General features: G+C 36.8%; 2 protein-coding genes across 19 annotated transcripts; one reads left to right on the top strand and one right to left on the bottom strand.

The window, feature by feature from the left end:
* Window positions 1–599: 599 nt before the first annotated feature.
* LOC104749671 (GTP 3',8-cyclase) lies at window positions 600–3,355 on the bottom strand. 15 transcript variants are annotated; one of them, XR_015584575.1, is made up of 9 exons: window positions 3,032–3,307; window positions 2,874–2,951; window positions 2,111–2,689; window positions 1,839–2,006; window positions 1,548–1,739; window positions 1,322–1,390; window positions 1,124–1,218; window positions 800–853; window positions 600–672 (listed from the first exon to the last, which is right to left on the bottom strand). XR_015584575.1 is itself a non-coding variant. In XM_087491629.1 (8 exons), the coding sequence occupies exons 2-7, from the start codon at window positions 2,937–2,939 to the stop codon at window positions 1,135–1,137; spliced, it is 1,161 nt and encodes a 386-aa protein (XP_087347755.1). In that variant the 5' UTR covers window positions 2,940–2,951; window positions 3,032–3,355; the 3' UTR covers window positions 600–853; window positions 1,124–1,134. The 15 variants fall into 15 exon arrangements, 6 of the variants coding, with proteins under 6 accessions (XP_087347755.1, XP_087347756.1, XP_010469648.1 ...); XR_015584574.1 differs by having other exon boundaries at window positions 2,111–2,692; window positions 3,032–3,236; XR_015584571.1 differs by having other exon boundaries at window positions 1,548–1,755; window positions 1,834–2,006; window positions 2,111–2,692; window positions 3,032–3,170.
* Window positions 3,356–5,712: 2,357 nt separating this feature from the next.
* On the top strand, window positions 5,713–17,449 carry LOC104749670 (callose synthase 2). 4 transcript variants are annotated; one of them, XM_087491622.1, is made up of 43 exons: window positions 5,713–6,099; window positions 6,751–6,964; window positions 7,046–7,146; window positions 7,253–7,374; window positions 7,470–7,563; window positions 7,733–7,843; window positions 7,925–8,041; window positions 8,125–8,217; window positions 8,313–8,404; window positions 8,533–8,659; window positions 8,939–9,076; window positions 9,175–9,251; window positions 9,342–9,435; window positions 9,695–9,814; window positions 9,897–10,014; window positions 10,285–10,622; window positions 10,712–10,764; window positions 10,844–10,904; window positions 11,067–11,148; window positions 11,224–11,273; window positions 11,350–11,436; window positions 11,542–11,679; window positions 11,801–11,892; window positions 11,992–12,076; window positions 12,159–12,319; window positions 12,396–12,519; window positions 12,608–12,705; window positions 12,791–12,920; window positions 13,044–13,195; window positions 13,363–13,472; window positions 13,566–13,691; window positions 13,806–13,874; window positions 13,960–14,149; window positions 14,229–14,388; window positions 14,630–14,749; window positions 14,851–14,969; window positions 15,048–15,131; window positions 15,208–15,320; window positions 15,402–15,631; window positions 15,717–16,517; window positions 16,608–16,658; window positions 16,768–16,953; window positions 17,069–17,449. In XM_087491622.1, exons 2-43 carry the CDS (start codon window positions 6,778–6,780, stop codon window positions 17,315–17,317), a joined length of 5,850 nt encoding a protein of 1,949 aa, XP_087347748.1. In that variant the 5' UTR covers window positions 5,713–6,099; window positions 6,751–6,777; the 3' UTR covers window positions 17,318–17,449. The 4 variants fall into 4 exon arrangements, with proteins under 4 accessions (XP_087347748.1, XP_087347749.1, XP_087347751.1 ...); XM_087491623.1 differs by having other exon boundaries at window positions 5,727–6,099; window positions 6,725–6,964; XM_087491625.1 differs by having other exon boundaries at window positions 5,909–6,156.
* The last annotated feature ends 259 nt before the right edge of the window (window positions 17,450–17,708 follow it).

The raw sequence follows: 17,708 nt of genomic DNA, 5'->3' as shown, positions 1-17,708 counted from the left end.
TGCCACCAGACCACCACCGGACCATCACTGCCTTCCACCCTTATCCGCCGCTACCCTCAAACCATAAAACCCAAAATTGTAATTTACCCTACCATTAATCCTAAATTTCTAATTTTTTCAGGTTATATTATTTGTTAGGTTTTTTTTTTTGGTTATTCAGCAAATTCACCCACTGAATTTTTTTTCTTTGGTACTGTTTTTTATTCTTCAGTCGAAGAAAAATATTTGTATGAATGCTATAGACGTATTATTACATTGAACTACCACCTAGAATAGCAAGTTTTGGAATGCATTATCTAACTCTAGACTTATCAGAAGTGGCTTAAGAACTTATAAGAAGAAGATTTTCAGATTGAACCTTCTTTATGTGCATAGCAACGCAAGTACCTCACGTTTTCTCTAGATTTTTCTACTAGGTGTTTCAGTTCAATTGATTTACCATTTGAGAAATAAATCGACGATTGTTCAATTTCTATTCTTATATGATCTTTTTACTCCAACCTCAAGGACAATCGACAAATTGTGTAAATAGGAAACGATCAGGGGTATCAAAACCTAGTAAAGGTTAAAATCCCTTATCAATATGTATCTTAGATTAATTTATTTTCGTAAAAAAGAAAGGTACTTTGCAATAAATAAGAAAAAGGTTCATGTAGTGATGATACTGAGTTCCTGTACAGTGTAACAGAGAAGAAACATATTGTTACGGATAGAGAAGAAACATATTGAGAAAACTCTTCAGTCTTGTTGTTTGCAAAAAAGTTTGGCACAGAGTTGGGAGCAGCGGATAGATTCTTACAAGATATAAAACTTAATGTTCCTTGTAGTGTATTTTTTCAGGAACCTGACCAACCTGTAAAGAGGAAAACAACGTGATACGGTCACGTAAAACAAAATGCAGAGTACGCTAAACGGTTCAATGCATCAAAGACTGTTACCGAGATCCCCTTAAATCAAAACAAAGATAAAAAATTGGTTCGAGAAAGCGAAGTATCAACTTTAATGAGTTACATAACAAATCAGACATTTTGTTGGTCTAATGCTTATCTGGTTGGTAGTAATGTTAAAGCATTATCTGATTGCAGGTTCTCGTTAATCATAAACAATGGCTTCAAGAACTTACGTGAGCGGAGCTTAGCCACCGATGTGTATCATTGGTCTATTAGCTGTTTTGGCAATGTCAAGCATTCCAGCGTGTGCGGCTTTCTTCCTCTTCACCTGAAACCCATTGTGAATTGTTAAGTCTCAAATACAACCGAAAATAGAGGAACGATTTCGTAACGATTGGTAAAACCAGATGAAGCAACTAAAGAATACATACAGCAGCGCCTATAATTTCCCTTAGCGCCTCGTCATCAGCACCAGACCGGAGAGGATCTCTCAAACTAACCTGTTTACAGGTAACAACATGAATATCATTTTCAACATTATTGAGAAGCAACCACGAATACACAAGTGTACCGGTAATCAAATTATTTCACACTTGTAACTCAGCCACTTAAATCAAACAATTACTAACTTTCAGCAACGACAAAAAGTTTGGATACCTCTGAAGGACCAAACAAGCAAACTTTGAAGTTCCCATCTGCAAGAAGTCTTAATCTATTGCAGCCAGCACAGAAGTGTTCTGTCATAGATGTGATGAAAGAAACAGAACCGCAATGCCCATCGATCGTGAAGTTCTTAGCTGTTTCAGTAGGGTGATCTTGCATACGTTTTATACTCGGAAAGCCCTTGACCTGTTTACCATAACAACTAAAACCAATCATGAAAATGCTCAAGGAAACGTTGACTAATCTCAAAAAAAGGCCAAACATTTTGAGAACATTCTACCTTACCACTTTATCCATCACTTCTGCATAAGGCACAAGTTTCTTTACATTCCAAACATTTCCATCAAAGGGCATAAACTCAATGAACCGAACATTGATTGGCTTATCTCGTGTCAACTCCACAAAATCACAGATCTCATCATCATTCAATCCCCTCATCACAACACAATTGACCTGTCAAGAAGACCAAGGACGATACAAAAAAACACTCTCGACCATCAAATAACGTTCTGCTGCAATCAAATGGAAAAAATGAGGGAGGGATTATATTAACATACTTTCACAGGATTGTATCCAAGCTCAATAGCAGTATCAATTGATTTCAGAACCCTATCGTGCCCTTTACGTCTAGTCAGAAACTCAAACTTTGCTGGAACAAGAGTATCCAAGCTAATATTTAGCGAATCAAGGCCACATTCTTGAAGCTTTGGTAGCTTTCTAGCAAGAGTGATACCGTTGGTAGTGATAGCCAAATTCTTCAACCCTTTTAAGCTAGACAACTGCATACAAATCTCTTCGATATCTTTCCTAACGGTAGGCTCACCACCGGTCAGCCTAATCTTGTTAACCCCAGCAGAAACAAAAAGGCCAGCCAACCTAACAATCTCAGACTGTGACAACAAGTCAGAATTAGGAGTAAGTTCCACACCTTCAGAGGGCATACAATACTGACACCGGAGGTTACAGCGCTCAGTCAAAGATATCCTCAAGTAGGTATGTAACCGACCAAAAGAATCAATCAACATGTCAGAAAAAGGATTGTCTTTGGTCTGACTCTGATCAACTTGAGCTGCATAATTGCTAAACGAACGCTCACTAGTAGTAGCAATAGTTCTTGACACCGAGCCTGAACCAACCTGCTAAAAAAAGATATATACACAAGAAGGGAAGAGACCACAATTAAGTATTGATTTCACCATCAGCACACACATATTAACATTTCATCAGCTCTTAAACAATTAAAATCAATCCGAAAAGAAAAGCAAAACCCGTTAGCAGAAGAGAGAATTAGCAAAATAGAGAAAAAGTTTGGATTTTTACCAGGAGAAAGTTGGAATTTTTGAAACCCAAGTGGTAAGCAGTGAATTTGGAATAGCACCTCCTCATCGTTAACACAAACTGTAGAGAAGATCGAATGAGAATTGCTGAGAAGATTAAAAAACAAAGGACGAAGAAAAATAAGAAAAAGAGATAATGACCTTTGGTAGACGAAGAAGGAGATTCTTTGTTGTTCTCAAAGGACTAAACAACTAAAGTTGACAAAGTGAAGACGGCACTTAGTAAAGAGAGTTTCGTCTTTTCCGAAGACATACATACAGTATGTGCCGGTGACCGGTTATCGGGAAGTTAAACCGACCTACTTCATTGAATTGGATGGTCCAACAACTATTGATGGATGTGTTTAAGATTTGCATCTTAGATCGGATATGTTTACTAGTGGATTTACTAAATCATTAACTGTGAAACCATAACATACAGTTCATTATTCAAATAAAATGTTAGAAAACATTATATTTTTATGTAACAAACAGCCAAACAAACATGTGAATCCAACATAAAAATTAATTTTATTGTCGGTTTTCTAGACTGACAAGTGTGAAGCAAACATAGAAACCAGATTCACCAGCCAACCTATTTTTTATATTTTTATTTATGATATTATTAAGTTCAAGAATTCTAATTAAATATTACACCAGAATTATGTAGAGAGCTTTATGATTTTTTTATTTCGCAAATTAGTAAGTTTAAAATAAAATTGTATATACATACTCCTCCTACTGGCTTACTAGCTACAAAATAAATACTCAATATATTTATAATGAAAATTTATTTAAAGAAATTATTTGCATTAGAAATATAACTGTTTTGTAAATTTAATAAAGTTTACGATGATATAAATTTAACTTGAAGAATTTATTATGGATGCCAAGAAAAAGATTTTTTTTTTTTTTTTATAAAAGAAAAAGAAATCGACATTTATTTCTTTGACTAGTATACAGACTACAGTTATATAAGAAGTTAAGAACACAAACTCGATCGTATGCATTTTGCAGATATTTTTCTTAAAAGATCAGATTTTAATTCACATGTTTCCATTGTTCTTCATTGTCGTATTCATCGAGAAAGAGAGAATACGTTGCTCCTATACCAATAGAGCTTCATACACGTTGACCCAAAAACAAATACAGAAACTATACACGTGTGTCCAGGTGCGTGCACATGTGTTTACTACAGTATAAAATACGACATTCTCACACTAATTTTTTACAAGTAAACTTCAATTTCAAAAATTATATCTTAAATAGTTGCTAACAAAAGACATGAAGAGTTCAATGCAGTTAAGCTCAACCATTTTTTTTTTCTTTCTTAATCGTACTTCTCGCCCGCCACACCAGCAGCCACCAGGCATGCAATTATAGTTTGTCACAATATAAAGTACGTAGTTAGTAGTTACGCTATAACCAAAATTACTAAACACATATAATAAAATCCGCTTTTAATTTAATACATTGGTTTATGCGTGTACTAATTAATTTTAGTATTTGATGATGTTGTAGAATAGGTCCACAATATAACTAGAAATATTCTCCTAATTTGCGATGGGCTTTTGTTTTGTAGCTAAAAAAATCGATAGGCTATTGTAAATCAAATAAATTTTACATAACTTTCATCATTTATAGCCAATTATATTACTAGTATTTGATTTTTTTAGCAAAGCTATATTTATCACCAATTGTGGTTACAGCTATTTAGGCGTTACATTGAAAATATTAGGCATGGGATGGGTGCCATAAAAATGGTTGTAAATGTAGTAGTGACAAAAGTTTGCGTCATTTTCTTATTGAATAAAAACATAAAAATAATTAGAGATATGGTTGACGCGGACAACATATGTGTGAAGCAAAGAGAAGAACCTGAACTAAACTGGAAGGGCATGTGTATGAAATGGAGGAATTGTCGACAAGTATGCATTAGCGAAACCGCGAAGGTGTTACCGACGGTCGTTGCAAAGAATTCACCCACATATGCATTTGTAGGAGGAAGCCATCTTTTGTCCCTCCTCATGAAGTTTTTGTTTTTCAACCAATATTATGGTTTCTCTTCTTTTTTTTTTTTTTTTTTTTTTTAATTATGGAGGTTAATTATAGAAAAAAAAGAGAATAACGATGTACTTTTAAGTTTTAAACTATGTACATTATTCACTATTTTTGTCCCATTTTGGGCTCATTAGAGAATAGGTTTCACAGATCACAACTTGATTCTCGATTAGTGTGACATAACATCCAAACTTTATCGAATTACTCTGCCTAACTTCGAATGGACTCAACAACTTGAGTTCTCTACGCCCTTCACTAAATTCACTAAAGCACAACAATTTATTTTAGTTGAAATAACTTTTTGAAAATAACACGACAGTCACAAATCGATCCATAAAAACGGATTGTGACATATTATTGACTTTCTAAACTTTATTTTTCTTCTTCCAATACAATATTATACTATTTATATAAATGATTTAAAAAAAAATGAATGAATGACCTTAAATGTTTTTTGGATTCGTCTCCAGTATGGTTTATATAGGCTTTGATTGGTGACAAAAACAAAGCTTTACTATTTGTACAGTTTTTAAGCTTTATAAACTTTATTTTTTTGTACAATTTCATATACAACTCTTTTTTAAAGTTTAGAGCTTTGGCTATGTTACCAATCAGACCTATAAATACTCTAAATGTAAAAAAAAGTATTAACAAAAAAAAATGTAAAAAGAATATCGAACTAATATTTCATGTTCCTATTATATATACAATTTCCATTTTCAATCGACGAGAATAATAAAAGAACCCTTTGGCATAAATAGAATTTAACTTTTTCTCTGTATAATATGATTAAACTAACATAAGTAGGTGAAAAAAAAAACATAGGAGGAAGAAAGAAGAAGGACCGAGCATCTTCTAAAGAGTGAAAAAGCATTTAGGAACATTGGAATATGGGGGAGATAACATGTCGTCGTGGACAAACATTCTTGATTAATTAGTAGTAACCAAAAAGACATTGGCGCCTGTCTTGTTCCCGTTGCTTTTCCCAAATCTTTATCCCCAATTCTCTCTCTTTCTCTCTCTTACTCATACTCTCTCTCTCTCTCTCGGATACTACTACTACTTTGGGGTTGGGGGAAGATGATAGCTTCTTCTTGCTTCTCCTTGAAGCTTTCTTAGGGTTTTTGGTGGTCCTCCGCTTCTCTTTAATTTTTCCTCTTTTTGCCCAGGTAATGATTGATCTCTGGGTTTATGGGGTTGGAAGCTTTGTGGGGTTAAATTCAAAGGTTAAATTTTTAAACTTGGGTGATTCACTGAACTCTTTATTATGAGTGAAACTATAGATTCGTCTTCTGGGTCTTCTTCATCTGAGTAATTTTAAATTAGTTATCAATTGGATTGTAATCTAGTTGATTGATTTTATTGTCGATACTATCAAAGTTGAAGCCTTTCTAACTTATAAAATCAGAGTTCTTGGGTCTCGGTATAGATTAGCGAAGACAGTGGTGGTGGTGGTGGTGGATCGAGGTTCTGGGTAATTAGGTTTCGTGATAAAAAGTTTGTGCTTTACACATCTTCTGCTACTTTTTGGTCAGTTAGATTCCTTTTTTTTACTGAAAAAGCAACTTTTTCTAGTATTCGCCTCTTTTCGATGATATCTATTTTATAGGAGTATATCTCATCTTGCTTCGGAGTGAAACAAATCATGTTATTTTTTATTGTCTGTGGTCGGGTTGTGTTGTTTGATTGCAATCTCTTTCATAGAGCTTATGATTTGCTCTTTTTCAGTTTAATTATACTTCTCGAAGTTTGTTCTTTTTGATGGATGGTGTAAAAGCTCTTTTGATTTGACAGATACTTATCATCATCTTTGGGCTCAGTTTATTTTTAGTAGAATTTAGAAGATCATGGCTCAAAGGAGAGGACCTGATCCGCCTCCGCCCCAGAGGCGGATTCTGCGGACTCAAACTGCTGGTAATCTTGGAGAGGCTATGCTGGACAGTGAAGTTGTGCCATCGTCTCTTGTGGAGATTGCTCCTATCCTTCGTGTAGCTAATGAAGTTGAAGCTAGTAACCCGCGTGTTGCTTACTTATGTGAGTTGAAAAAAAATCGCCTGATGATGTGATTTGCTCATCTTAAATGATCTTGACAAAATCCATGGATGTTTCTCTCAGGTCGGTTTTATGCGTTCGAGAAGGCACACAGGCTTGATCCTACATCAGGTGGACGTGGTGTTCGCCAGTTTAAGACTGCGCTTCTTCAACGGTTAGAACGGGTGAATATCGTCGCTTCATTTACTCTGCTTGAGTTTTTCCATCTTCATGCTGTTGTCTTGCCAGGGGATAATGTGTCATTTCGCCTTATGTCTTAAATTTCTGCAGGAGAATGAAACAACTCTTGCAGGAAAGCAGAAGAGTGATGCACGCGAGATGCAGAGTTTCTATCAGCACTACTACAAGAAATACATCCAAGCTTTGCAAAACGCTGCTGACAAAGCTGACCGGTTTGTGTTTGATGGAACTGTTTGTTCAGCCAAATCTGCTGGAATTCTATCTTTCTGTGTTTCTCATTTATACTACAAATTTGTTTTACTTGTAGTGCTCAACTTACAAAGGCATATCAAACTGCTGCTGTTCTCTTTGAAGTCTTGAAAGCTGTTAATCAGACAGAAGATGTGGAAGTGGCTGATGAGGTAAAGCTGATAGTGAATTATATCTCGTTGTGTTTAAATCTCTTGCTTCTGTTCTTATGCAGGTTCTTAGCCATGCTTTCATGGAAACATCTTGATACTCTCATGAATTGGGTCACCAAATTATTAGCTCACTTCACTTGTTTTTGTTCATCCTTTTTCTTGCTGGTAGATTTTGGAGGCTCATACAAAGGTGGAAGAAAAAAGCCAAATCTACGTGCCTTACAACATTCTTCCTCTTGATCCTGATAGTCAAAATCAGGCTATAATGAGACTTCCTGAGGTTAACCAAACATTTAACTAACTGTTTCGATTGTCTTTCGTCCTTTGAGACAAAATTAAACAGTTGCTTACTGTTCTGCAGATACAAGCTACAGTAACTGCACTTCGTAACACTAGGGGCTTACCATGGCCAGCAGGTCACAAGAAGAAACTCGATGAAGACATGCTAGATTGGCTTCAAACTATGTTTGGATTTCAGGTGATGCTAGTGAATATCCTGTTTTAGTATAGTTGACGGACAATTTCTCACTGTGCTGATTGATCCAAACCTTTAAATGGCAGAAAGATAATGTTTCGAATCAAAGAGAGCACTTGATTCTGTTACTTGCTAATGTCCACATTCGACAGTTTCCGAGACCTGAACAGCAACCAAGAGTATGTATACTTTTGAACTTGGATATCATGTTTCCTTGCCTGTCTAATTCTTCTGTATCTGCACTAACGGCCAAAATTACTATTCCCGCCTCCAGTTGGATGATCGCGCATTGACTATAGTCATGAAGAAACTTTTCAAAAACTACAAAAAATGGTGCAAGTATTTGGGTCGGAAGAGCAGCCTTTGGTGAGGGCTTCTCCTTGTAACACCTCATTTTGTTCTTTCTAGGAATATAGAAACATATGTAGCTTATACTGTGGATTTATACGCATTATGCTTAGTTATCTGATTATCTCTCCTTTTCCCGCTTGTAGGTTGCCGACGATTCAACAAGAGGTTCAGCAGCGGAAACTGCTGTACATGGGACTCTATCTTTTGATTTGGGGAGAAGCTGCAAACCTGAGATTTTTGCCAGAATGCCTCTGCTATATATATCACCATGTATGCTAAAAAAACAGTCTACCCTATCTATCTTAAGTAACCATGTGTGTGTCATTCTCTAAAAAATATCAGTTCAGTTTAGCGAAGGGTTGTGATCAAATCGTGATCTTTGCTAATACCTACTAATTGACTACTAAAATTAGAAGAAATCCAAACGTTATATATAGTGATGATGAGTCAATAAACCAGTGCAAGGACTTAGTAATGCTTAATTTGAGTAGGAGTTTTTTTGCTACCTGTGTCTAACTCCGTGTGATTTGATTTTCTGAATTTGTTCAGATGGCTTTCGAGTTGTATGGAATGTTGGCTGGGACTGTTAGTCCAATGACAGGGGAGCATATTAAACCTGCATATGGTGGTGAAGATGAAGCCTTCCTGCAAAAAGTAGTTACTCCTATATACAAAACAATAGCAAAGGTTGGTTGCTTCGGTTTTAAAGTCTTGATCATTTTGTCTTCTTTAGCTTTCGTCCGATCCATTTCCTTCATAGTCATCTTCATATTTGTGCACTATAGGAAGCAAAGAGAAGTAGGGGAGGAAAATCAAAGCATTCTGAGTGGAGAAACTACGACGACTTGAATGAATATTTTTGGTACAAGGCAGTTGATCATCTCGTAACATTCTGTAAAGACACGTCTTTTACATTTCTTCATGGTGGAACTTCATGTCTTTTAACTTGTAGGTCAATTCGGTGCTTTCGGTTAGGGTGGCCTATGCGAGCTGATGCTGATTTCTTTTGTCAGACAGCTGAAGAACTTAGACTTGACAAAAGGGAGGTACGGGTAGAAGAAACTGACTGATGGCTTTCGTTATTTTTGATTCTTGTTTACAAAATAGTTTGAATCTCTTGTCTTATAATTTTTTTTAACTAAGTGTTTGATATCAAACTATTTCCCAACTTGAACTGTTCAAAATGTCTGTTAAAGTTACTTGCATTTTCAACAAGTCATGAGAAACGTTAGGTAGAAGAGTTTCATTAATTTTCTCAAGTTTTGTGTATCTAGAATTTCATAGTTGATGTTCACATTGCTACAGAATAAACCCAAAACTGGAGATAAGTGGATGGGCAAAGTCAATTTTGTTGAGACACGCTCCTTCTGGCATATATTTAGAAGTTTCGATAGAATGTGGAGTTTCTATATCCTGTCTTTGCAGGTACGACTAATTAGTATTTAATTTCCAAACTTGTATTTTCTTGACGGGTCATGTGATCTGATGTATTTATAATTTTTTTAAGGCAATGATCATAATTTCTTGGAATGGATCTGGGGATTTGAGCGGCATCTTTCAAGGTGATGTCTTCCTAAAGGTTTTGAGCATCTTCATTACGGCAGCTATATTAAAACTTGCACAAGGTAATGATTCGTGAACTTATGCCACTTTCATGCGGTTCATTAATAATTATCTGACAGTTTATACATGTAATTTTTATGAAGACTTGATGTGAATCAGTAGGAATAGTTGTTGTACACTTCTCTTTAATTTCACAATTGATCATGTTTGCACGCAGTCTTATTTGTTAGGAAGAATAATTGTTGTGTGGTTTCATCCAATTATATTTTCATGCTGTAAGTAAAGGGAAATCGATTATCTCTAACTAGTCTCTGAATGCTTGCGAGTTTCAGCTGTCCTTGATATAGCTCTAAGCTGGAAATCAAGACATAGTATGTCATTCCATGTGAAGCTCAGATTTATCTTCAAGGTAGTTGCAGCTGCAGTATGGGTTGTTCTCATGCCACTAACGTACGCATACAGCTGGAGGACCCCTTCTGGTTTTGCGCAGACCATAAAAAACTGGTTTGGGGGACACCACAATTCCTCACCTTCCTTTTTCATTACGGTCATTCTTATCTACTTATCCCCAAATATGCTCTCTACGGTGCTCTTTGCGTTCCCATTTATCCGACGTTATCTTGAAAGGTCTGACTTTAAAATAGTGATGCTGATGATGTGGTGGTCTCAGGTATTTTATCCATATATTTTATCTCTATAAATAGCCAGTCCGAATGCTAAATAAGGGAGGCGACTAATCTTTATTTTTTGTTGACACAGCCAAGACTGTATATAGGGAGGGGTATGCATGAGAGTGCATGGTCACTTTTCAAGTAAGAGTGTAAAATCTGCATGCTATGGTTAAAATGTTGATTGTTCTTGCCACACTGCTAAACGAGGTTTGATATCTAGGTACACGATGTTCTGGGTTGTACTTCTAATATCAAAGCTTGCATTCAGTTTTTATGCAGAGGTACAGCTATTTTACATATATTTAATCTGTTGTTTTAGTAGTATAACAAGAGCACCATGTAAGGAGCATTTAAAAGTTCTAACAACCACTGACAAATTCTAGTGACATTGTTATTTAGTCCACAAATATAAATGTTTCTCATACTTTCCATCTTCAAAGCAGATTAAGCCTCTTGTTAAACCAACCAAGGATATTATGCGAGTTCATATATCAGTCTACCGCTGGCACGAGTTTTTCCCTCACGGTAATGCCTAATAGGATGTAGGTATTAGCACATTGCATAATGAATTTTATTGAACAATCTAGTTGTTTTTTTCAGCCAAGAGTAATATGGGTGTGGTGATCGCTCTTTGGTCACCTGTTATTCTTGTGAGTTTTCAGATCTTTCATTGCCTTATGCTTCCTTTTTATGGTCTCCCCTATCTATGCTAACTTTAATATGCAGGTTTATTTCATGGACACTCAAATATGGTATGCTATAGTATCAACTCTGGTTGGTGGTTTAAATGGAGCTTTTCGACGTCTTGGAGAGGTTCATTCTTGCTTTCCTTACAACTTTTACAATGAAATGGAACTTGAAGTGGCATGCTCTCACTTCCTGATATAATGTCTGAAAAGAAGTTTATTTCATTTGCAGATCCGAACACTAGGAATGTTGAGGTCTAGATTTCAGTCCTTACCAGAGGCCTTTAATGCTTGCTTGGTTCCAAATGAGAAGAGTGAAACTCCAAAGAAAAGGGGGATGATGGCGACCTTCTCTCGCAAGTTCGAGCAGGTCTGAACACTTCTCTTATACCAGTAGATGAAATATATAACACAAACCAATATTTAGTAACAAATGTTTGTTCTCTCAGTCAGCTCCATTTCAAAATTGTGTTATGTATTGGTAATTACAGATTCCATCTAGTAAAGACGAGGCCGCACGATTTGCTCAGATGTGGAACAAAATTATCAGTAGTTTCCGAGAGGAGGATTTGATTAGCAATAGGTTGAGTGTGACTGAAATTTTCCTTCTTATTTTAATCTAATGATTATTAAATCCTTTTATCCGGAGAAGACTTCGTTGATAATATTCATTAATATGCAGGGAAATGGAACTCCTGCTTGTGCCATATTGGGCTGACCCTGATCTAGATCTTTTCCGTTGGCCACCTTTTCTGCTGGCCAGTAAGGTGAGTATGTGTCTTGGTCTTAACTATAATCTTAGGTTGGCTTTCTGTTCTTATTTTGATCATTTATGGCTAAATGTTTTAGATCCCAATAGCTTTGGATATGGCAAAAGATAGCAATGGAAAAGACCGTGAACTGAAAAAGAGATTGAGTGTTGACAATTACATGACTTGTGCAGTCAGAGAGTGCTATGCCTCTTTTAAAAATCTTATAAACTTTTTGGTGGTTGGAGAACGAGAAGGACAGTAAGTTTTACAAATTGAAGTTGTGCTTTGACTCGGAAAATACATTTTACTTTCCTAATCTATTGGTCTTGTGCAGGGTCATAAACGAAATATTCTCCAAGATTGATGAGCATATAAAGAACGAAACACTGATTATGGAGTTGAACTTGAGTGCTCTTCCTGATCTGTATGGTCAGTTTGTTCGACTAATTGAGTATTTGGTAAGTCTTGTAGCCTTACCATGTTGAACACCTCTGCAACATTAGCATGAATTCAAAGAAATAACTGAGAGGAGTCTACTTGCCACAGATGGAAAACAGAGAAGAAGACAAGGACCAAATTGTAATCGTCTTGCTAAACATGTTAGAAGTAGTGACAAGAGACATAATGGAGGAAGAGGTCCCTAGGTAAGATCATTTGAGATAGGCTTTCTGCTGAATGGTTTGATTAATGTTGTTTGAAGCATACTCATTTAGAGTTTTCTTTCCATAGCATGATGGAGTCAACCCACAATGGAACTTATGTCAAGTATGACGTAATGACTCCTCTTCATCAACAGCGCAAATATTTCAGCCAACTTAGATTCCCAGTGTACTCTCAAACAGAAGCCTGGAAAGAAAAAGCAAGTCTCCTCTTTAAAATTCGTCTATTTGTTTCAGTCTTGTTCCCACAATAATGGTGTATTTAATCTCTATTGCGTAAGGACATTCTAAGATATTTATCCCTCCGTTTTTTAATTGTGCAGATCAAGAGGCTTCATCTTTTACTTACTGTCAAAGAGTCGGCTATGGATGTGCCATCCAACTTGGAAGCTCGGAGGCGTCTTACTTTCTTTTCTAATTCATTATTCATGGAAATGCCGGATGCACCCAAAATCCGCAACATGCTTTCATTTTCGTAAGTTCTATTCACTTCCAATTTAACTTTTTTGGTCACATTTTGCATGTTCATGTATGAATGAATGTTTTGATTGATAAATTTTTCTAATTTCAACATTCCTACGAGAAGTGAAGAAGTACATATACCAATAGCCCTACATAATCTACACTTTTGCTATTCCATAGGGTCCTAACACCATACTATTCAGAGGATGTTCTATTCTCCATTTTCGGCTTGGAGAAGCAAAATGAAGATGGAGTCTCTATACTATTTTACTTGCAGAAGATCTTTCCAGGTTTCACTTTTTCTTCTTTCTTTAAATGTCTTGTGCCACCATAATTGTGTTCTGGATATAATTTCTGTAAACTGAGCCAGTGGTTTACCTTAGATGAGTGGACAAACTTTCTGGAACGAGTTAAATGTGACAGCGAAGAACAACTCAGAGCAAGAGAAGAGCTGGAAGAGGAGCTTCGTCTGTGGGCATCTTACAGAGGCCAAACACTAACCAAAACTGGTATGTAGCTTTTTCAGTTCCTTTGGCAAGGAAACTGTTCTTCACGTTTTAGCTGCTGTATATTTTGTTTTGCTATATGCGTTATGCCTGATTTTTCTGATTTTGATCAATCAGTGCGAGGCATGATGTATTACCGGAAGGCTTTGGAGCTCCAAGCCTTCCTTGATATGGCAAAGGATGAAGGTGCCTTAGGAATCATCGTTATGATTTATATTTCATTCATGGAAACTGCGAAAACGTTACTAAAACTGCTTTTGTTTTGTTTAAGAATTAATGAAAGGGTACAAGGCTCTCGAGTTAACTAGTGAAGACGCACCAAAGAGCGGAAACTCACTCTGGGCTCAGTGTCAAGCACTTGCTGACATGAAATTCACCTTTGTGGTTTCATGCCAACAATACAGTATTCAGAAGAGATCTGGTGATCAACGTGCTAAAGACATCTTGAGGCTTATGACCACGTATGTCTATTTTCATCATAATTCTACATAGTTACATCTTTTTCAGAGTTAAGTTTACTATTTCTCTGTTGCATTGCAGGTACCCATCTCTACGTGTTGCATATATCGATGAGGTTGAACAAACACATAAAGACAGCTACAAAGGGGCGGACGAAAAAATTTATTACTCCGCCCTCGTCAAAGCCGCTCCGCAGACCAAAGCTATGGATTCTTCTGAATCTGTGCAAACACTAGACCAGGTAAAGATTTAAGATAACTCGATGAAAACTTTCTAGAACATTTTTAACTTTGGGGCTCAATTATTTCTGCAAGTGAGGCTCTCTAGTAACATATGAGGTTTTTCCTATCTCTATCTCCTTGTGGCTTTTTTATTTTATTTTTGGTGTTCTTCTCATTTGCATGATTTTCCTGAAAATAATTATTTGCGGCCTCATTGTTGTGTTCTGGTTTTGGAAACTGAGTTTATATTTAATTCTGTAGGTCATTTATAGGATTAAGTTACCAGGACCGGCAATACTAGGAGAGGGAAAGCCGGAGAATCAGAACCATTCGATCATTTTTACTCGTGGAGAAGGGTTACAGACAATAGACATGAACCAGGTGCGCGCCTACCAATTTTTCATTTTTATCTGGGCTGAGTTACCTAGTTAATCTCTTAACGCTCATAGTTAAAATATTGATCTTAACATTCGATAAAACAGGACAATTACATGGAGGAAGCTTTCAAAATGAGGAACTTGCTGCAAGAATTTCTTGAAAAGCATGGAGGTGTAAGAACGCCTACAATACTTGGACTTAGAGAGCATATTTTCACTGGAAGGTACCACAGTATGACTTGTATAGTCAATTTGGTCTTCGCGCACAAAATGATTTTTTAATTGTCTTGTTCTTGTGGCAGTGTTTCTTCTCTTGCATGGTTTATGTCAAATCAGGAAAACAGCTTTGTTACTATTGGGCAGAGGGTGCTAGCTAGCCCCTTGAAGTAAGTTTTTTTTTATAGATATTCCGTTTTGCTGAAGGGAGACCTGGATTTATAACTTTCGTTTCAACTCCCCCAGGGTACGATTCCATTACGGTCATCCAGATGTTTTTGATCGATTGTTTCACCTTACCAGAGGAGGGGTCTGCAAAGCTTCTAAAGTTATCAATCTTAGTGAAGACATATTTGCAGGTACTTGCATCGACGCCTTTTCTCTGGTGAAACATATATGATCTGGCTCCATACGTTTTCTCATGCTTTTGCTGTATTCAGGTTTCAACTCTACACTTCGTGAAGGCAATGTGACTCATCATGAATACATACAAGTCGGTAAAGGGAGAGATGTGGGACTCAACCAGATTTCAATGTTTGAGGCAAAGATAGCTAACGGAAACGGGGAGCAAACTCTAAGCCGTGATCTATATAGGCTGGGGCACCGATTTGATTTCTTCCGTATGCTTTCTTGTTATTTCACTACAATTGGATTCTATTTCAGTACCATGGTAGGTCAAAAAATCTTTTTTTTTCCTGATTTTATGATACATGGGAAGTTTATATCAGTCTGATACATTTGTGTCTCTCTTACAGTTAACTGTGCTTACGGTCTATGTATTTCTATATGGCCGGCTGTATCTTGTCCTAAGTGGTCTTGAAGAAGGGTTGAGCAACCAGAGAGCTTTTCGTTCAAACTTGCCTCTTCAAGCTGCACTTGCTTCTCAATCATTTGTGCAGATTGGTTTTCTAATGGCCTTACCTATGATGATGGAGATAGGACTTGAGAGAGGATTCCATAACGCCTTAATTGATTTTGTCCTAATGCAATTACAACTCGCTTCTGTATTTTTCACGTTCCAACTCGGGACAAAAACTCATTACTATGGTCGAACATTGTTCCATGGAGGCGCGGAGTATAGAGGAACTGGGCGTGGATTTGTGGTGTTTCATGCAAAATTTGCTGAAAACTATAGGTTCTACTCGCGGAGTCATTTTGTGAAGGGTCTTGAGCTGATGATTCTCCTCCTTGTGTATCAGATATTTGGCCACGCCTATAGAGGCGTAGTTACATATATTCTGATTACTGTTTCGATATGGTTCATGGTGGTGACTTGGCTCTTTGCTCCGTTCTTATTCAATCCCTCTGGTTTCGAGTGGCAAAAGATTGTAGATGATTGGACAGATTGGAATAAATGGATATATAACCGAGGGGGGATTGGTGTTCCTCCAGAGAAGAGTTGGGAGTCTTGGTGGGAGAAGGAAATAGGACATCTTCGACACTCTGGGAAACGTGGTATCATCCTCGAGATTATCTTGGCTTTACGCTTCTTCATCTTTCAGTACGGACTTGTGTATCAGCTCAGCACTTTTAAACAGGAAAATCAAAGTTTGTGGGTGAGAGAGCTGCTTACTCACCTCAGATTGCTCTTCTTATTTACTGAATGTCTTGTTTTTTCATAAAAACTGACTCTCGATGTTTCACAGATTTATGGAGCTTCATGGTTCGTGATCTTATTCATTCTACTCATTGTGAAGGTATGGTAACTAACTCCATTTGGGTTGCTTCTGTATAAGATACCGACAATCTTATGCTCGATCGAGATTGTTTTAAGCTGGATACTAAACTGAATGTAATTAATCACAGGGTTTGGGTATGGGAAGACAACGGTTCAGCACAAGCTTCCAGCTTCTCTTCAGGATCATCAAGGGTATTGTGTTCCTCACATTTCTTGGGATTCTGGTTACTTTCATAGCTCTTCATCTTTTAACACCCAAGGACATCTTCCTTTGTATGCTCGCTTTCATGCCAACCGGATGGGGAATGTTACTGGTAAGTGTTCTCATTAAACTCCTAAAAAAAGGTTTTAAGATATCTTTTGTGTGTTGTCTGGTTTGTGAGATAGGTTGCTACTGCAATTAAAATCAAAACATTCTTTGTATTTCAGATCGCACAAGCTTGTAAGCCTCTGATTCAACGGCTAGGAATCTGGTCATCGGTTAGGACGCTAGCACGAGGTTATGAGATTCTGATGGGTTTGCTTTTGTTCACTCCCGTAGCCTTCTTGGCCTGGTTCCCTTTCGTGTCTGAGTTTCAGACAAGAATGCTCTTTAACCAAGCATTTAGCAGAGGATTGCAGATTTCTCGTATTCTTGGTGGTCAAAGAAAAGACCGATCTTCCAAGAACAAGGAGTGAAACAAATCAATCATATATAAGAAAAGAAACAGTGTGTGATGATGATATACACACTTGTATATATTGACACTATTAAAAGACAGTTATGCCCTTACTAACTACGTCCTTTACCAATCTATGGTCTTTCTACGATTGGTCGGTCTAATCCGTGATTTTGATTTGGTTTCGGTTCAGCTTACTTGGTTTATTGAAATCTTCGGTTTTAGGAAATAGCCTATCATCAAGTCAAACAATAGTAAAAAAAAAAAAAAAAAAGTCAAACAATAGTGTAGATCGGTTTGGTAAGGTTTTGATTGAATCGGTTCTACTTTGTTTTAAGTTAAAGAGAATTGATTTGATCCGGTTCGAACCCTTACAAAAAAAAATTCGGTATATGATAATGAGAGTCTAC

This window comes from Camelina sativa, chromosome 16 (genome assembly GCF_030686135.1).
Source record: "Camelina sativa cultivar CO46 ecotype springtype chromosome 16, ASM3068613v1".
In the NCBI taxonomy this organism is placed as follows: domain Eukaryota; kingdom Viridiplantae; phylum Streptophyta; class Magnoliopsida; order Brassicales; family Brassicaceae; genus Camelina; species Camelina sativa.
The sequence above is the reverse complement of the archived record's forward strand: the minus strand, read 5'-3'. Positions and strand labels throughout refer to the sequence as shown.

Excerpts from the sequence above, each read along its gene's own strand:
- LOC104749670 (XM_087491622.1), top strand. The coding sequence starts at position 6,778 with ATGGCTCAAAGGAGAGGACCTGATCCGCCTCCGCCCCAGAGGCGGATT. Across the intron at positions 13,473-13,565 it reads CTTGCAGAAGATCTTTCCAG|ATGAGTGGACAAACTTTCTG; the intron begins GTTTCACTTTTT and ends GGTTTACCTTAG. Across the intron at positions 13,692-13,805 it reads CCAAACACTAACCAAAACTG|TGCGAGGCATGATGTATTAC; the intron begins GTATGTAGCTTT and ends TTGATCAATCAG.
- LOC104749671 (XM_010471346.3), bottom strand. The coding sequence starts at position 2,939 with ATGAGGAGGTGCTATTCCAAATTCACTGCTTACCACTTGGGTTTCAAA. Across the intron at positions 2,693-2,873 it reads AAAATTCCAACTTTCTCCTG|CAGGTTGGTTCAGGCTCGGT; the intron begins GTAAAAATCCAA and ends ATCTTTTTTTAG. Across the intron at positions 2,007-2,110 it reads TTGGATACAATCCTGTGAAA|GTCAATTGTGTTGTGATGAG; the intron begins GTATGTTAATAT and ends TCTTCTTGACAG.